General features: G+C 34.2%; 2 protein-coding genes across 4 annotated transcripts in view; both read right to left on the bottom strand.

The window, feature by feature from the left end:
- LOC113444282 (bcl-2-like protein 15) overlaps window positions 1-11,795 on the bottom strand; it is a 192,989-nt gene extending 181,194 nt beyond the window's left edge. Inside the window, exon 1 of the mRNA XM_087929307.1 lies at window positions 11,720-11,795. Within this exon, the coding sequence (XP_087785433.1) occupies window positions 11,720-11,774 (55 nt within the window). The 5' untranslated portion in view covers window positions 11,775-11,795. The remainder of the gene's footprint in view (window positions 1-11,719) is intronic.
- Window positions 11,796-17,475: 5,680 nt separating this feature from the next.
- Window positions 17,476-20,018, bottom strand: part of SYT6 (synaptotagmin 6) — a 153,190-nt gene continuing 150,647 nt past the window's right edge. For all 3 annotated transcript variants that reach the window (XR_015742748.1, XR_015742749.1, XM_087929298.1), the window contains 2 exons: window positions 19,455-19,509; window positions 17,476-19,331 (listed from right to left, as the gene is read on the bottom strand). Coding sequence is in view for 1 of the 3 variants with exons in the window: in XM_087929298.1 (XP_087785424.1) it covers window positions 19,504-19,509 (6 nt within the window). In the remaining 2 variants the exon portion in view is untranslated. The remainder of the gene's footprint in view (window positions 19,332-19,454; window positions 19,510-20,018) is intronic.

Raw genomic sequence — 20,018 nt, 5'->3', positions numbered from 1 at the left:
AAATAGATACTGCCAATAGGTCTGTAGAGTATCAGTATATATAGGATGGCTTTCATGTTTCAAGACTGCCTTATTTGCATTACTTGGTAAAATATATTAAAATTTCCATTAGACTGGCATTCCAATTCAGGTTAGGGTTACATCTCCAATAGTTGGTAATGGAAAATAGATATCGCCAATAGATTTGAAGAGCATCAATATATTTAGGAGGCCTCTCATGTTTCAAGACTGCCTTATCTGAATTTCCTGGTAAAATACATGGAAAAATCTCTTTGGAGTAGGATTCCAATTAGGGTGATGGTGAGGGTTATGAGTAGGGCTAGGGTTGGGATTAGGTCTCCATGAATGCACCCAATAAAATAGATATACCAACAGAATTTTAGAGCACTGGTTTGCTTAGAAGCCCTCTCATGTTTTAAGATTAATTCATCTGTGTTTCTTGGTAAAATACATGAAAAAACCCATTAGACTGATATTCCAATTAGGGTTAGGGTTATGTGATGTCTCAAAGAATTTGTAATGGGAAATAGATATCACCACTAGATTTGTACAGTATTGGTATGCTGAGGAGGCCTATCTTGTTTTGAGGCTGCCTTATCTGTGTTTCCTTATAAATTGCATGAAAAAAATACCATTAGACTGGAATGTCAATTTGGATTATGGTTAGGTTGTCATTAGTGTTAGGGTTACAGCTCCAAGAATTCCTAAAAAGCAGTCATTAAGTCAATAAATGTAAAACCTCATGAATTAAAAAGACATTGAGTTCTATATTTTCTGTTATTTGAGGGAAGAGTTTATATAATAAAATTTTTCAGTAAGATGTTTGTTATTAAAGGTGAAGCTCTAAATCTGTGGTGGAAGATGCACATTTAGAAAATTTAATTCAAATGTATACAATTTCAATGAGCTTTTTAGAATTTGCTAAAAGCCATAACAATTTAATGGCCTTGGTGGCATAGTGATTAGAATGCAATATTGCAGGCTAACTCTGCCCACTGCCAGGAATTCAATCCTGACTGGCTTAAGGTTGACTCAACCCACCATCCTTCATTAAAATGAGGACCCGGATTGTTGGGGGAAATATGATGATATTGTAAACCACTCAGAGAAAACTCTGTGAAGCAGTTTATAAGCGCTATTGCTATTGCTATAATCAGAGGATCTTCAAAGAAAGAGATATAAAAATCTCAGCTGCTGCCTATTTAATGTTAAATTCAGGCTAAATGCTAATTTCAAATAATATAAATTAGCATATAACTTGCTGTATCAAGCACTGCAAAACATTTAATGATAATTTATCATCTTCAGTATCAGAATGCTAACAGCACTATCACAACTCTTTGTCACATCATTTTATTGTATCACCATTCCTTCTTGAAAATATTTATAAGCCACACTAGTGCCAAGCCTTAACAAAAACAATATATAAAAACAAAAGCTACCAGTCCCAATTAGATACAATAAATAGGTGGCGCTTCCAAAGGTATCATCAGTTCAAATCCTACATGCTTCTCAAATAGTCTTCCTCCCTCCTGGGACTTTCCTTATTCTCTTTTCCTGGTGCTTGCCAGGCCATCTACTTGACACTGTGTTTTTATGTTGGTTCTTTTTCTCTTTCAATTTTTAAAAGGGTCCTATATGTGGTATTCAACATAGCTGCAATTGTCTACAGATATAATGGCTTTCTAACGTGTGAAGATGATAGCAGGGCTTCAACTTCTTCAATATTTCTACAGGTTATCTAGAATTTTAAAACAAGAAAAGAGAAGAAAAAAGGGGGAAGAAAGAGAAAGTTGCAACTTGGGCACAAGAAAGGGAAAAAATGCATTTACAGAAGAGTGCACTTCTCTTTTTTATTATTAAAAACCAATGCAGCAATTTCAAATGGGAAGTTCTGTAAACTTCAACATCTGATCAGAATGCACTTGTTTAAAATTGCTAATTAGTTCCTTAGAACTTCTTTGTCATAACATATAAAAATGCAGTCAGCAGTAGAAGCTTTTGGGTGGTGGCTCCATTCATATGAAATACTATAAGTAAGGAAGCTTATCCAAGCTTGGTTAGCAATGGTTACAAAATATGATGAACATTTGTTTAGCCTTTAATTGGAGTATGTAACTCTTACAGATGTAAGAGTTTTTGATAATGAATATTTACTATTAAGTTTTTTTTAATTAAATTAATTTTATTGTTTGACTTTTCCTTTGGTGTATCATTAGCCCCATTATAGAAATTGTACAAAAATAAAATAATTGAGTTCTGAAAATAGAATTATTATTGAATTCCATTTGCAAGATCCACTGAAAATAGTAAGATTCATGACAGATAATTATAAAAACAATGATTTCTGGCCATTAGAGAAATGCACTTTTACAATTACAATTATAAAAATGTTTACTTGTCCAAACTAAGGACCTAGTTATTTAAGACAAATATTTGTACTTTAATATTTGAAGAAAGTTGTAAGACATTTCCACAAATCCTTACAAAAGGAAGTATTGACTTACTGGGACAGAAAATTAGAAAGGTCTCATTGGCTTTCATTCCTACAGCCCAGGAATGGGCATAATTGCTTTGCCACCTACAGTCAGTCAGCAGGAATACAATTATTGCAATTCCAGATGCAGAGCTATTCCATCAGGCCTGCTGAGAAAAGGCAACAATATAGTAATTAAAGCCATTATTAGATAAAGCAGAGATTTCACAGCAGCCATCAAGAGCTGTAGCTCCTGCAGCTATCCTGGGCACAGTCATTCAACTGGCTTTGTTCAAGTTGTTGAGTAATAAGCAATTGCCATAATCAGCTCATAAATGGTGGCATTTTGTTTAGGACAAATGGTTTTAAGCCTAAAATAATGAGCTGCACTTAATAGATAACCAGGAAAGACAACACAATCTTATGAGATTTAAAGAAAACTTGCAGTACTAATGTTGCCCTGTTTATTGCTAAACCTAAACATAGAAGGGATTAAACCTTCTTAAAACTGTATCAAATGTATTGTGGTTGAACTAAGAATTATAATTCTTAGGTCCTGTCTGTGTTTTGGCCTTTATGATGCTTCCTATGACTTAGAGATGGATTAATGAAAATAAATTTCCATGGTGATTCTATTAGAATATTATATAGTTAGCCTATACATTTCCAATAAGATAACAACTTGCAATGGAAATCAAGAAAGAAGCATCTTGCCATTTCTTTGCTGTTTTTCAGCCAACAATGAAATGAAAACTCTTGTCTTCATTCCTTCATATGAATGTGCACAACTCATCAATCTGGGAACAAAATTGTTCAATCAGTGAGTCGTGCACTTCTTTACTCTCTCAGAATAGCACAGACATCAGCCAGTTAGTAAACTGTCGGATTTCCTCACTGCACTGACTCAAACTCTGTAAAAATTAGTCAGACACTTGACATTAACCAGCATATTGGCTCATTGCACACTAAATTAAAACCACTTAAATTGGTTGATTGTCCTCTGTCAAAATGAGGATGCCACATCTACAATTTAGGCTTATGCTTCTTTCTTCTACCTTTTCTATACTGTATCTCATGCCAAGTGCAAGTTAAGAGTTATTGCTGATATATTTGGCAAGGAAAAATATGGGAAACTCTATTTTTCAATGTAAGCTGCCTATATGCAGTACAGCTCCTCCAAAAATATAAATTGTGGTTTAATGTATTTATTTATTAATTTTATATGCCATACATCTCACTGCTGCAGGAACTATGGTCAGCTTACAAAATAATAAAAAGGTAAACAAGATAATGCAAAACTATTAAAATTAAGAAGAAACTAAAAACCAAGAGGACAGGTGACATCGGGTTAGGGATCTTCTCTGTATTGCTTAATGTGGGCATCATGGGTTATGGTTTGTAATTAATAGTTTTAATTTATATTTGTATAATACCCAGAGTCACTGTTGTGAGTTGTGTGGCTATTTAAATTATTTAAATATATATTTTTAAAGAATTTTTTACATCAAAGCAAAGCCCCCAAAACTTATTTAATTAAAATTAGATATTTTTTTTATAATTGCCAATCCCTAGAGTCAGTGAATGTTAAGGAGATACTACAAAATTAGATTTCCAAGTAGTGATTAACAATCCAGAAAGTATTCACATCAAGTGGCTCTAATTATTAATCTGAGTTAACCTGACTCTATTGGAGAGGTTTACAATAGTTATTTTTGTATTTACTTACAACATACTGCATGTTAGAGTGTTTTCAGGAACTGGAACATTCTGGGCATTTTTACATAATATCAGTTCTATTTTTCATGCCCTCCAAATTATTTGGAAATACTCCCCCTACTTCTTTTGGGATTGAAATTCTGTGATTGATCTTTATGAGCCAAGTTCCACTAGTGGTGCTTTGGAGAAATCCAATGGATTGATTGATTATGTACCATTAAGTCACTGTTGACTCTTAGCGACCACATAGATTTTCTCCATGACAGTCCGTACTTAACCTGTCCTTTCAGGTCTTCCATTGCTGCTTATCCTCTTCTCTTTCTTTCCATCTTTTCTAGCATTTGAGACTTTTCCAGAGAGCTAGGTCTTTGTATAATGTATCTAAAGTAAGATAATTTGAGTCTGGTGATTTGTTTCTTGAGTGAGAACTTGACTTGTTCAATTACCTATTTCTTTCTTCGGGTTTTTTTTTTTTTTACTGCCCATGGTATTCTGAGGAGTTTTGTCTTATTCTACTATTTTGGCAGTCACTTTCCATTGCTTCAGCTTGCCAATTCTGGACTTAAATGTTGAAGAAAGTAAAGAGCCACAAACTCTGAAAAAGATTCAGCATCCCAAAGTCAGATACCAGAAATTGGCAAGATAGAAAAGGTTTGAAATGTATGGTCCTTGTTCTCAAATTCCATCTAAACAGCCATCTTATTTGTATTGAGACCAGGAACTTTTGCAATATAAGTCTATGGCCGAGTTCATTTGTATGATTTAATTTATTTTCATAATGCAACATAGCAGAGTGGTAGTTATCATTTTGTCCTCAAGAACTTCTGGTAAATAACTCTCTCCTGTATCGCGATAATGTATTGTTGAAAGAAATATCCTTCTGGGTTCAGTTCCAAGTGGGAAAAAAGACACTGGAAACATGGAGTCCGCTTTGAAGGTTTAATGGTGGACAGGACCACATGGCCTGGAGCTCCAGAGAAGGAATGATCACATGCTTCAAGGTGAAAAGAGATCAAGAAAAAAGACCTGAGGTGCTGAGAGTGCCTGGGTTTTTGAACTGGAGCTTGTATTCTAATTGGTTGTCAGACTCCCAGGGGCAACTCTGTAGGCTGTCCTGAGTTCCAGGCTTTGTCTAGCCTTGCTGGGTGATTATGCCCTTAAAAGGGCTTTTGGCAATTGCTATAGCTTTACCTGGAGTTCCTTGTTATGTAAAGTATTCTAGCCCAAGTCTTAATGGCCCACCCATTAACAAAGGTGGGAGTGAGATTCTGCTTCTGGGGTGAGTTTCTGCTTCTGAGTTTCTACTCTTTTTAGAGGAAATATTCTGCATTTTCAATATTTCCTAGGCTATTTCAATTTTCTAGGAAAGGGGTGGGTGCTAATTTCCTACAGTATATTTGTTCAACGTGAAACCTGAGGACATTGGGAATCTGCCACAGAGGATCTTGCTACTAAAGAGAAATGTTTGGACTCCTGGGTGACAGATATCACCCAGTCAAACCCAGAGGGGGAATTTTCTTTGCTTCACTTAGTCAGATTTTAAAATAGGTTTCCCTACATTGAAAAGGCACATGAGGACACATAGGAGAAAAGATTGCTCAATAAACCTCTCCCTCTTCACTAAAGACGTTTCCAAATGAAACTAAATGTTGCCCCACTATTCAGATTTACCTGGTCATGTTTGTAATTTTTTGAAGCTTTCCCAGCACACTAAAATGTCATGATGTTAAAGCCCAGAAAGATGCCCTGATACTTCATTTTTTAAATACGATTTTTATTGAAATTTTAAAGAGATAAAACAAATGCAAACTACTGTAAAGTTGAAAAAAGAAAAAGAAATCAAAGTAAAAAGTGCAAAAAGAAAAATAGAAAAAAACAAAGATACAAAGAAGTGGGGTTTTTCACAGCAGTTGTAGGTTACAAATATACTTTAACCTCTCTCTAAAGTTATTATCATAAAACTGTTCTATTATCTATTTTTTCTGATAATCAAAACCATAAGTCCTGTTATTTTTAAACATTTTGTGCAAAAAGTCTATAAGAATTTTCCAGTCACCAATAAATGCAGATATATTATTGTCTTTTCTCTAACCAAAGAAGTCAGTTTGTTGATGTCAGCAAATTCTGTCATTTTTACCAACCATAATGCTATTGTTAAAACAGGTATCAACTGAATTTTTATCCTAGAGATTCTCCGAACAGTGATAATTTTAATTTTGCCTATCTTTACCAGTTCTTCTTAATTTCATTCTATGTCTTAACATAATTATTTTGAAATAATACATGGTTCACATTTGTCATAGTAATCCCCAAGTATTTTATTTTCTCTCTCTTAAAACCAGTATTGGAAAATTTGAAAAGGGGGCGGGGAGCAAAATCAGGCTTGCAAATTGCTTACTTTCACTTTTTTGCCAGTTCATCAATCCATGATCCAATTAGCACTCTGTCTATGTCCAATATGTTACCAAATGTCAACTTTTGATTTTTGAATCAACTCTGCATTACCAAAGAAATCCATCATTTTTTCTTCCCTCTAATTTCCTACGTAGTAGCAAAGCTCTACTCTACCCCTGACCTGCAAATGCCCTCACAGTTACTAATGGTTAGCTTTATGGCCTGTTGACATTCCCACGTGTGTTGACATCCTTTGCAACTTATCTCATTACACAAGAAAGGTCTCCCAGTCCACCTCATTTACTGTATAAAGAAACTCTTTAATACTCAATGTTAGATCACTAATTAAACTGAACAGCCTTGGTTATAGCTTCCCTCATTGGAACTGAATCAATAGGGATTTCAAATGCTTCAGCTTAACTGCTGCTTAAATATTTGCTCCTTTGATAACAAGGCTTTAGTGGAAAGAATGTTCAGTTAGATTTGCCTGAAAGTCTCAACATAAAATGGTTCAGAAGACATGGCTGAAAAGCATGCTGTGATTTGCAGGATCTTTTTCCCCCTTGAAAGAAAGTTTGTGCTTTCAACATCTACAAGAGAAACAAAAAAGGAACAGGTGCAGCATTTCCCAGTGATAACCAAAGCTGTAGCTTTTTTGGTTGTTATCTGTCTGATACCTATTAAAAGTATACAGACACAGGGATACATATAAACAGTGCCAGCCTGCATGCGGTATATGTAGCAGTTGATTTATTGGATGAATTTTTGAAGAACAGGAATGTAGCAAAAACATAGCAATAAAGCTCTGAACCATCAATCTATGGATTGATGGAATGAGGGTTTGAAAGGGAGCAGTTGATATTTTGCTAGGCATCCATATTATTCATATTAAAATATATATCACATTCTATCACAGACCTTAATGAAAATAGCTATTATCACTAACGTTTATTTAAAGGTCTTGAGAATGTATAAAGAAAAATGAAATTAGAGCATATTATTTTCTAAATCTTATTCAGCAATATGAAAACCAAGGGTTCCTTGTATCTTGGAGCGAGTTTCCATCTTTTTAAGTTTAATGCTCTTAGATCATTAAATTGTATGGTGGTCATTAGCATATTCTGTGCATTTTGCAATTGGCTTGAAGGGTGTTTTACAGGTACTGTCTTTCCTTGCTTATGTAAGATGAAAGCAAGTCTGAAATTTCTAATTTTGCTTTTAGATTAAAACGCATTGGGACAGGCAGTATAATAGTGATGAGCATTCTAATAACAGTTGAATGGAATTTCTCTTCATTTAGGTGACAAGGAGTTGCTAATCATACCAGCAGCCCATCCAATTATAATAATGCTATCCTGACTATACTAATGTCTGCTGTTACCCCTGCATTTATCTAGGGAGCCTTCTTCTATTCTGTGCTGAATTTGGTAATTATGTTTCATTTATTTAATACTCAACAAGCATAGGCCACTTCATATAATTCTTAAAACAAAAATCTTCCAGAAAACATGATAAGTTACAGAATAGTTGATATGCCTTCATTGGTAACATTTCAGGTAACATTTCACAGGGCTGTAAACATTTCACCAATGGAAGCCATGTCAGAACTACTTTTCTTCTCCTGTGAGTAAAATCTTGGTGCTAGGAAAAGAAACTTTCACTTTAGTTTGTTGTTTATAGGTTGGTAAAGGTAGCCTGTGCCATTTATGGGGAGAAAAACTGTTCTACGAATAAATGGTACCCCAAGTTCAGCATCACTCTGCAATTGCTTTAAGCCAAATAACATTATCTTCTGACCTTCTCATATTTCTGTCTGGTTTAAAATCATCACTATGCAGTGAAATCATTGACATTGATTTGTCTATCCACCAAAAACTGCATAAAATGTATTTTTCATTTTGACATTTTCATGCCTAGCTCTGTCCTTTTAAAACTAATGGTAAGAAAAGACAAAAGGCTTCTAGTATTGCTGGTTCATTAGTATAGGTGATTCATCCTTAGGACTGTCAAAATAAGGAATAATGAGCAAATGATGTATGTGTCATAAGTGAGTGAGAGGCAAACATTATCTATGAAATCAGTGATGCATTGCAAAATATATTACAAAATAAGAAATGTCCATTGCATTTCTGTAAGCCTAGTTTACAGAGAAGCTATATAGACAGAGCTATATAGACAGAGAAGCAAGCAGACAGACAGACAGACACATTTGCACTAGAAATAATAGGGGGAAAGGAATAGGGATGGGAGACCTCTGGAAGCAAACTATTTATATCCCTATCCTTAACCATTCCAAACTGTCTAGTATTGTGATACCACAATTTGGCTGTTGTTTTGCTGAATTTCAGCACTGCAGTCTGAGGATGGAATGGGGATACATGTTGTTGACACCTAGAGTAAGGAAAGCCTCTTTTAGGTTTTGGTTAGATTCTTAATGGATAGGTTTCACAATGCCTTGAACCGTATGCCTCATGTAACACTTGATTTGTCACTTTCATGGGTAATCAGTCTTTCTTCTATCTCCCCTTTGGGAGAAAAAGCAATCTCACCAAAGCTAAAGAGAATCATTTTTTTTAAAGGAAAGAGAGAATGCAAACATTCCTTTTTATCTTTTATGATCTAGCTTTTAGTAATGATACAGATAAAATACAGAGCTTTTCAAATCATAGAATCTTAGGATCTTCCACAGGAAAAACAAAAATGTAAAGTAAAATATAAGGCTATAGGCAGATTGTGCTGATCTGTTCCTAATTGGAAGAAGTTCCATTGTAAAATGATATCAAACACACAATCACTGAATTTGCACAGAAAAAATAAATACCAGAGACAAAATAGCACACAGTTTAAGCATACAGAGTAACAGTAATTAGACAACACACAATTCTTAGCTATTTGTTACCTATTTCCTAGGATGTGTGAATTTAAAGTTCTTGGCTTGGTTTCTTGGAATTTCCCAGCGTCTTGTAGATTGTCTTTGATCAGGGTTCAGTTAGAGGGATTCCCCCCCACCCCTGCTTCTCTTTATTCATTTTCCTTAAATTGCCATGGTCATAATGTATAAATATATATAGCCTTTGCCCCACTCTTATTGTTTTTTGGTAATGACAACAGTCTGGATTGTTGATGAATTTCTATATCCAGAACCTACTGACCTCAAGACTAGAAGGGAAGGTAGAATATATATCTGTCAGCTCTCTGCAAAGAGATTCAATATAAAGATTACAACTATACTGAGAAAGATTTACAAAATCTTTCAAGTCTGTCAGTATTTTCCATTCCTCCTCCTTAGACCCCAAAGAGTCAGGGGAGAGCTAGTCTGAATATCTTTCTAATATTTTCCTTCCTCTCAGGACTCAACTCATGCTTCTGCATCTGTTGTTTTTACAGCTTCTGAATAGTTTCTCCATAGTCATCTATGGCTCCACACAATATGTCATTGGCTATTCATCAATCACCATCCTCAAAATGTTCATTTGTCTACCTACTCATGCAAAATATGCAAAGTAATGGCAGGAAACAGGACAATATATCATTTCACCTGCACAATATTCAATTGCAACAGCAAAGGTTGAGTTGCTGCTATGGAAATATTCTGAGTCCCACCCTGTGGGAAAACAGAAGTGAGCACTGAGGCCACAGGAAATTATATATTATCAGCTTTTTTTCTTAGCAGCTTTCTTTCCAGATTTTAAGTAGATTCCACAGATCTCTAGAGAGAGTTTTAATCATATTCCAACCATTTATTTACCTGCTTGCAGGAATTAAAGTTTAGAAAAAGTATATTGTAGGGCAAACTTTCAGTTCATGTGGAAGGTCAATTTTTAATGATCAATAGGTTGAAGTAGATTTTTGATTTTTGATCCAGGAACCACTATTTTAAAAATATAGTATTATGGCAGCAAAAGATGCCTAATATGCTTACAACACGGAGTTTCCATGTTTACAATACAGAGTTTCTAATGCCAAACATTTATCAAACAAAACTCATCTTATTCTTAATGTTGACTCTTTTGTGTTTAGGCTTAATTTAGGAATTGAGTAGCTGTAAAAAAAATTAATTGATGTCTTTTCATAATACATTAATAATCACTGATACATTATGAAAAGTGGATATCATGTAGAACAGAAAAAATAAATTGGCACCTTGAGGTTAACATGGTACAGATGTACAATAAAAAAATGTTTTGTAACCAGAGGTCAAAGGGGATGAAGAGATATAATGGCATTAATCATGGGGAGAGCCAGTTGTATGTTGGTGATTTAGGGTCTCAGAAAACAGAAGGGTAATATTATTAAATATATTGGAACTAATTGTATTAGCTGCCCTTAACCGATTTAATGCAGATCTTATCTGTGTCCTGCCTGCGTGGTTTTTCTGAATGCATATCTATTTCTTAGAATATGGCCTCCAGCATGATATTTAAAGCCTAAGTGGCACCCGTATATGCAAAATATTGCACGTTTGATTTAAGGGAAGGATAGTAGTGAGTAGAGGTACAACTTGAATTTGAGACTTTCTGGTGTGACCCACTTTTAAAATCTTTTTATGGCACTTGCAAAATAGGAAAGCCAGATGCTAGGATTCCCATCTTTAATTTTTGTACCAAAAATAAAACAAAGTTCTAAACTGGGGATTAAAAATTCAATAAGGTGAGGGCAGAATTTATTCAGTTCTGTTAGTAGGGAAAGCCTTTTTTTGCTACCATTGTTATACTTGGACTTTGAAGAAGCAGGGTAGAAAAAATATTGATGTTTTGAACTTGAGAAGATTCCCAACAATATTAATAGCCAAGAAAACAATCAAATGGACTATTCTACAAATCAATCCAAAGTTCTCACCCAAAGCATAAATGATCAGTCTCAAATTATCATATCTCAGACACATTACACAAATACCTATTTTGTGCACTAGAATTAGAAATCCTTGCAAGTTACTGTCCATTCAAAATCCAAGAAAGAAATACGTAGACTCTTTTAGTTAGAGAAAAGATATCTTTTACTGGAAATGAAGTGGTAGCTACAATAGAATTCTGAATCTGAGGAATTAGGTGCACAAATCACATATACAAAGTATTGGAAATGATCCCACCCCCAATAGTTCAATTGGTTCCTCCAATTAAAAGTTGTGTATACCATCATGTGGGCATCTCCAGGTGGTGATGAGGCTTCTGTCTGTTGACCTTGGCATACTTTGATAAAAGTTTGCAGTTGCGCAGAAGAAAGAAAGCTAAGCAAGAAATAGAAACCTAAGGAAGAATACCCTCTTCCCCCGCCCCCCCATTTTATACAACACTAGAATATAACACCTCCAGCTCGCTTCCCAGACTTTACCCCCTCCTCCCCCCCTGTTACTTATGACAGCCGAAAGATGCAAAGCAATAGTAGAAGATCTTGAAGGCTGACAGTTACTACAATGCTAATTTCTCCATCTTAGACTTCAGTTGAAGAACTAACTTCAAGCTTCCACTGAACCACAGAGCCTAATAAGTGATTTTGGGCTACTCACGTTCTGCCAAGTCTGCCCCATATAATTATGCTATAGAGGGGAGCAAAAATTAATCCATATTAAGCTCCCAGAGAAAAGGAAAGATATTAATACAATTAGCAGATAGCCTCAAGTCCAGGGGTGGGTTTCTACTGGTTCTGCCCACCTCTGTAGAACCGGTAGCTCTGAAGAGCAGCAGACATAGAACCGGTTCTATGTCTGCTGATGTTTTTGCCCACCCACCCACTTGGGCTCTTACCTGATCTTTATTTCCTGATTTTTCAACTTCAGCTGCCGAACGAGGCACAGCTGCAGTTAAAAAACCAGGAAAAGAGGGCTGTTTCAAAGGCTGCTTCTCTGCACGCAATGTGCTATGGCGCTCGCAGTGTGCAGGGAAGCACATCATAAATCACCAAACCTCATAAATCCCAAACCAGTAGTTAACCCTGTTGTATCCCACCCCTGCTCAAGTCCCATTGCTTCTACATGGATGTTAAACAACATGAAAGACAACATATATTCTTGTGGGAAGCTATAGATAATTGCCAAGACAACACATAGACTTTTCCCAGTATAACATTCTCTTTGGTAATGTCTAGAAAAAGACATTCATTTCATTAAGAGAGGAATCTTCATTTCCTGAGGCAATATATATTGAGACAGAAAAAAACCCTCTTTTCCTTAATTCAAGAACATTCATTTCTTAGCAGAGCACACAGACCTTGCCAGCATTCTCTTCAGTACTCCAACTTTATTAAATTTTATTTATTATCTCAACAAGCCCTCTTCCTCAAGATATCCATGAGGAGAAAGGCTTTTATATACAGGATCATAGGCCACATATACCAGTTGAAATGATATAAGGCAATTTCCTGTAATCTTAAGTATTTGCTTTATCTTATATTTTGAGATTGTTGTTTAGATTTTCTTTTTGTTTCAAATATCAGATGACAAATTCAGACGATTTATCCATCTAGCTCAAGGGTGCATAAAATACTGTGTTCAGAATGAGTGCCTAAAATTATTAGGAAGGACTGTTGTGGCTAAAGCCAGAATTCAAAACAAGTGGAATTATATCCTGCATATTGCTAGGACTAAGATCTCCTATTTTCCTGTACCATGAGAATTTACCATTATCATTAAAACTGAGCTGGGGAGTTTTATGGAGCTTCAGGTTTAACTATTCTTACTGGTAATATCTCTCTGGGCTCTAAAGCAGAATTATTTTTTGTCTTTGCAGAGCTGTTTTCATGCAAAGGACGTGCTGCACATCTGAGCTACTGCTCCCCTCCAAGATATACAAACACAAATGGTTCTGTGGCAATGAGGCCAGAATTTACCACATGCTGAATGAAAATTATGGCTGCCATGAGCTGAAATAGTTGCCTGAAAGATAATCAATGTCAGAAACCACATAATGAGCCAAGAGCATGCATAGTTCACAATAAACAGGCTCAGCTCAAAACTCCTGCTGGTTGCTTAGCATCGGAGTGATGCTTTAGCCTATTAAGAGCTATACATTAATTTTATAATGAAAGAAAAGACAATGCACACCTCTTTATTCTTTGTTGCCCATGTTGGTTATCTCTAATGCCTTTCCAGTCAGAAGAAACTTTTACTTGATTTGATAACTAGCCCTTATATGAAATATAATGATTGTCTGTCTTTCTGTCTGTCTGTCTGACTGACTGACTGACTAATTGATTATTGTTGCTGAGGAGGTGGAGATTATTGTTTTATTGTGTATTGATTTTTTATTTTTATAAGCCTCCCATTGACAGTGAATGAGTGGCCATATAAATTCAAACAAACAAACAAACAAACGAATGAATAAAAATTTCAGAATAAGTATAAAAAAGAAAATACCCAAGTCTAACCATAAAAAAATATTTTCTTTGCATTATCATTCTTACATTATGATATCAAAATGCTGAGATTGTGAAACAAGAGTGAAACTTTCTATATTGCATCTGTTGAAATGTATGAGAGGTTTCTGTGAGTGATTAACTTACTAAGTCATTAATTCACTCAAATAATCAACACTGCTGGAGCATAAGAAATTGAATATGTGTTTCATTTCCTTATGTTAACCTTGGCACACACAAAAATTCTTACTATGCTTTAAATCCAATACAGTTGATCTCTGTTGAATCTTCTGAAGACACATTGCTTAAATGAAATTGTGTCATATCATAGACTGGCAGTTGGCACAATTACCTCCAAATGCCTTCCTGCACTGGCTAGAACCTGTTTGGCATTTCTTGATTTAGGTAGGAAAAAAAACCCCAAGACAAAATAAATATATGCAATGATAGCTGGAAAGCTGATGGTGAATACATCTAAAACAAACCTGAATGAACATAAGTGAGAATTCTTAATCTCATCCAGTGGATGTTTTCCAGTGGTAACTGTTGCAGTAGTTTATCCTCTTCCAAACAGACAAAACAAAGATATTCCCTTAAAAGTTTAAAATGTGCAAATATTTACTCATCTAAGCTCTTGGGGTGATGATCAGGACCCCTTAGAAGTGTGACATAATTGAACAAAATTACTCCCAGCTCAAGAAATTTTGATGTCAGCTTGCCTAAAATATGATCAATAAATGTCCCAAATATCATTTTGACAGCTATGGTTGGATGAATTTCAACTGTTGTTCAAACTCAAACATATGGTTAAGATGCTTTGAAAAAGGAAACTTGTCATCGGGGCACTTAACCCTCATACTTGGATAAACTTAAACATCTGAATGCATAAGACTCCATTTCTTCTTGAAGAAAAAATATTAATAGCAATAGTAATTTTATTTGTTGTGAGCTTGTTTCTAAGTGCAGCACAAATATAGGCTAAAGCAATAATTAACACTATTAATTACTGTATAATATCACTTGAATAAGAAAAAAAGTTATTGAAAATAATTTCACAGAGGCACAAGGAAACATCTAGCAATTGCATTTCTATAGCATGTGAATTCTGATATGTGTTTTTAACAGCAAAAGTGCTTAGTGCAGGGTACTTATCAATAACTAGCTGCATTAAGAGACATTTCAGAATCAAAGGACAACATCTTTGTCCTTTGTATATAAGCTAGAAAGGAAGGGATTAATCCAACTTGATTTTAATTAATTAACTAATGATCTACAAGACTGTTTAAAATTGATGAGATGTATTTTGTATGCACGCTCCCAATCAGGAATTAAACCATTGTTTTCAACCACTGCAGTGCCTAACAGTTTTTCAAGGGCAAATCAATGTATAAGGCATATACAGTATTAGACTCAACGGGATATCCTCAGTGTTAACATATCCAAAAATTTTCAAAGACATCATCAATAAACCACACAGTAGCAATTTAGTGTCTTGGTTTTTGTATGTCAAAAATGCAATGGTCCAACATCAATAAGTTTTCTTGATTAATCATCACATAAATTATAGAGTAGGGTAGCTTGCTCCAATGGAGCATCCATAAACACTGGCTGAATTTACAGACAGATCATCATATTGACATTCATTCATTCATTTATTTTGTGTAGTTTATTTATTTATTTTGTATGTATAAGATGGAACAATAAATTGTTTTGAATTAATCAAACCATTGGTCCAAGAAGCTTAATATTACATTGATTTTCCCAGGTTTCCCATAGCAATCTTTCTTGAACTGAATTCTGGTCAATTTGCATAGAAATAATATGCTTTACCAAATGAGCTGTGTCCATTCCATATATAATATATGTAAGAATGGCTCGAATGTTCAAATTGCTCCCAAACCTAGATAGATAAATTCAAAATACATATACAGTACCTGGTTAGTGAGATAGGTATTGTTGAATACCTCATTGCAGCTGGTTATAAACTTACAACTCTTCATTTAATGATGGTTCACAATTACAACAGCCTTGGAAAAAGTGACCTATAATTTGTATTTGCACTTACAATTATTGCACCATCCCCATGGTCACATGATTGCAATTCGGGTACTTGGCAACCACCTCACATTTTCAACTGATTACAGTGTCCTATAGTCACTTTATTATGATTTGCAACTTTTTTTTGCTGATTTCTGACAACAACAAAAAACAACCCAGTAAAAAACAGCATTGGGGAAGCCGAATTCGCTTAACAGTCCTATGATTCCTTGACAAGTGCCATAAAAAATGATAAAATCAGGTCCAACTCAACTTATGCAACAAGATCACAGAAATTTCAGCCAGTTTTGATCATAAGTTGAGGACTACCTATATCTTTATCAAATTTTGTTTTTTTCCTCTTGTCATTAGCATAAACTACTCACTAAGGCAAATTTAGACTTCATAGTTAAAACTCATTTCAGTGAAAACATTACAGTATATATTTTGAGAGTTATGAACACTTCTTTTCATGGTGATTGTCTGGAAGGATATATTGCAACCCAAACTGGATTTACTTGGAAAGTTTATTCTGCAGCACATTTCCTGACATAAGTAAGCTGCACTATGCATAATAGAAGACATCCTTAGTTTGCCCCTATCCCATTAAATTTCCTTATCCCAGTTTTTGGGATAAAATAGAGGGAGAAAGTAAATTCCTGTTAGACCTTTGAGGTAAGCCAAGTCAAGAAATAGTTACCCCAAGGAATCCAAGAATGCTACTTAACACTTCCAGAAACTGGAAGCCTATCCAAATTTCATTCTGCCCTCTATTCTACTAACAAAATCAAGGCAGGATTATTTTGGGTTTCTTTCTCATGCTTGCTTCAGCCTCTGCACTATGTAATTGCTCCTCCAATCCTTTGCAATTCCTTAGGATCAGGGTACTTATTTCTGGATTTTTAAAAGTAGGTCATCAAATAGTTTACCTTTTAAATTATGTTTTTATTAAGTATTTTAAGAAAAAAATAAAACACACACAGAGAGAAAGAAAAAAAGGGAAAGGATGAAAAAAGCACAAAGCAAAACAGAGGGTTTACAAACATTAAATCAGTTAATATTTTCAGTATTTCACTGATTAATTTTAAGCAACTGAATATACTATATCATTTTAAAAACTATAATTCATTCTTAATATCTAAATAACATATGCATATCTGAACAATTAAAATTACATTAAAATAAATCCATATTTCAGATATTATATGATATCTGAATGTCACATCAGATATGATTAAAATCCCATACATTGAATTTTAATCCAAAACTGGTTTCCCAGTTGAATTTAATTCTGTGTCAGAGATACTTTTGACATATGAAGTTATTTTGGATACTCCAAAAACTTAATTAGCTATTTTTCTACAGAATGAAGTGTGAACACTTTCTAGTTGGAAGGGTAGAGTATCCTTGCAGCAGTTATCATGAACAGGCTTACTCAATATACTTTGCGGGAAGGCAAGTTTAGCAATAATATAATCAATAAAAAATCAGTGGGAAGGAAAGTCAGCTTTTACAATGATTTCATTCAATATAAATTATTTTCCAACATTGTAAAACTTTACAATATTACTATCAAATATGGAAAAATAAACACAATCTAAGCACTACATTTCAACTATGTTTAGAGAATGAACTAATCATTTTAGCAGTCAACATACCAGCGATAAGACATCTTTTTAGATTTATAGATTAAGACTCTGGATATTTTTTTTGGCACTGTATTTTGGAAGCCCTCTTCTAGGGCTAAGAGACAGTGACTCTCCTAAAGTTGCTTAGCTGGTTTTGTAATCAGAGGAGGACTAAAATTTAAGGTTTCCTGTTTTCTAACCTGGTGCTTTAACCATTGTACCAAAATGGCTCTCCGTGTCTCTATTATTGTTTAATACCTTGTTTTTAATTTTTGTTAAAGTCATTTGGAACATTTAGCTTCAGTAGAATATTCATGTCGTCAGCTAAAATTATTTCCAAAAAAGATAATAATCTTAAACTTGGTCTTAAAAAAATCTGTCATATTTTTATAGACCTTTGAATAATTACTGTATTTAAATATGTTTACATTTGTCATGAAAATTACCAGATTTTATCATTTTTGTAGTGAAATAAAACTGATTATTTGGTGCAAATGATGCTTTTCTTCTTCAGTTAAGCTATGTCAACATTTGAGTTTTATTGATCTAATATCATGGAGTCAAACCATGCTAGTATATGTATCCCCTCATCAATTCTAAAGTGTTCTCAATAAGTATAAGTACCCAACATCAGCATATAATTTTAGTTTATGTTACTGAGCAGCATTCAATTCCTGAAAATTCATTTCTTGATATATCTTCTTTGCAATGCCATTATGAATAATGAATGAGGCAGGATACAGATTTCTTTTGTTCTTTTCATTGGGGCAGTTTTTTGTGATTAAAAATCATCAACACATGAAGACCTTCTTATTATTTATAAATACTCTGTATTCATGTAAAACTTATTTTCTTCAGAGATTTAAGTATGGAAGACCATTCAAAATAATCAAAGCCTTTCTCTACATTAACAAAGGTCCATTTCTCTTGTTCTACTTTATATTATCACAACATTCACATTGTATATGATATTGTCTCTCATGTATCTCTTTGGAACAAATCAAACTTTGTCAGGATGTATTAATTAATTTATCTAGAAAATCACTTGTTCTCTTTGCAAGTTTGTTATAAAAAGTTTGTGAAGTACATTCAATAAGCAAATAAGCTCTATCACTTTGATAGATTGGATCATTTTCTTCCTTGTAAATCTGAGAAATAAAAGCTTTCCATGATGAAAAGTCCCTGATTGTTGTTGAATTTCATTCATTACCACGGTAGCAATTTAATCAAAGTTATTTGAGAGATCTTGTAATATATTTCAGAGATGCCATCAGGTCCTAAAACTTTGTTCATTTTTAAATTAAAAGTAATTTACTTTTTGAAGACACCAGCTTTTTATAAATAAAAATATCAGCAACATGACATTGAAAGTATTGTTTTACAGAGCTTTGAAGTCTTGTTTTCTCCATTTTTAAAAAAAGATGTTCATCTCATTAGTTCATTTTGTTGTTTGTTTAATTTATGTCTTGAAGATTTGGGACGGGGTGGGCTTTTAGCATATACTTCCATTACTATTGTGAAAGTAAAACTTGCTGCAACTCCTTGTCACTTGATGATTGTGTCCATGTAGTTCCCTTGACAACAATATGCAAATGATTTAATGTTGTTTCATTCAGATATGTACAGCCCAGATATCCTGTGGTAGTCTCCCAATCAAATGCTAGTAAGGCCCAAGCTCACCTAGTTTCTGAGCCAAGATCAAATCAGCCAATTCCTGTCATTCCAAGAACCTATGAAACAAGAGGCAGGGCATGGATATTTTCATAAATAACTATTAAAATCAGCTCTAAAAAGAAAAGAAAGAACATGAATGTCTGCATTTCACATGCAATTTCTAAAAAAAAGATACTGACCTCCATAAGAACTGAGAGAGGTTCTTTTAATTGGCTCCTGAGACAAAGTTCATTTCTGTGAAAGAATGGAAAACTCAAGCTTTATACAGTACATGTGGCTTTTGCATTTTATAAAGGAAATTGCTAAAACAGAATAGCAATTGTACAGAAAACATTTGAAGTGAACCTTTGCAAAGAAAGTAAGAAAACTAGGGAGGTGTATTATTAATTATTCTAGCTAACAAAATGTAAATATGTGGCTAAATTTGATGCTTTTGAGTGGATTGCCAAACCCTGCTGCCAAATTCAAGATTGAATTCACTGAGTTTATGCACTTTTAAGTCTATTGGTCAACAAAGGTAATGTCAGACAGCTAAGGGGCCCTATTTTTTCCTTTTTTTACTTAGTTATTTTGGCATAGGATTTTTTTAAAAAATTCCTATTTCATTTTACTTGTTTTTACATAGCATGTCTCCTAATATCAGGAGTGACATTATTTCAAATTTGTAATTTTGTTTGCCATTTCTCTATCCAATAGTGATTCTCAGTCATGTCAGGATGACTGAGAATCCCCACAAACATTTA

This window comes from Pseudonaja textilis, chromosome 3, assembly GCF_049901715.1.
Source record: "Pseudonaja textilis isolate UNSWEBS1 chromosome 3, rPseTex1.2, whole genome shotgun sequence".
Taxonomy (NCBI): domain Eukaryota; kingdom Metazoa; phylum Chordata; class Lepidosauria; order Squamata; family Elapidae; genus Pseudonaja; species Pseudonaja textilis.
Note: the sequence above shows the minus strand (reverse complement) of the source record. Positions and strands in the feature narration are given on the sequence as shown.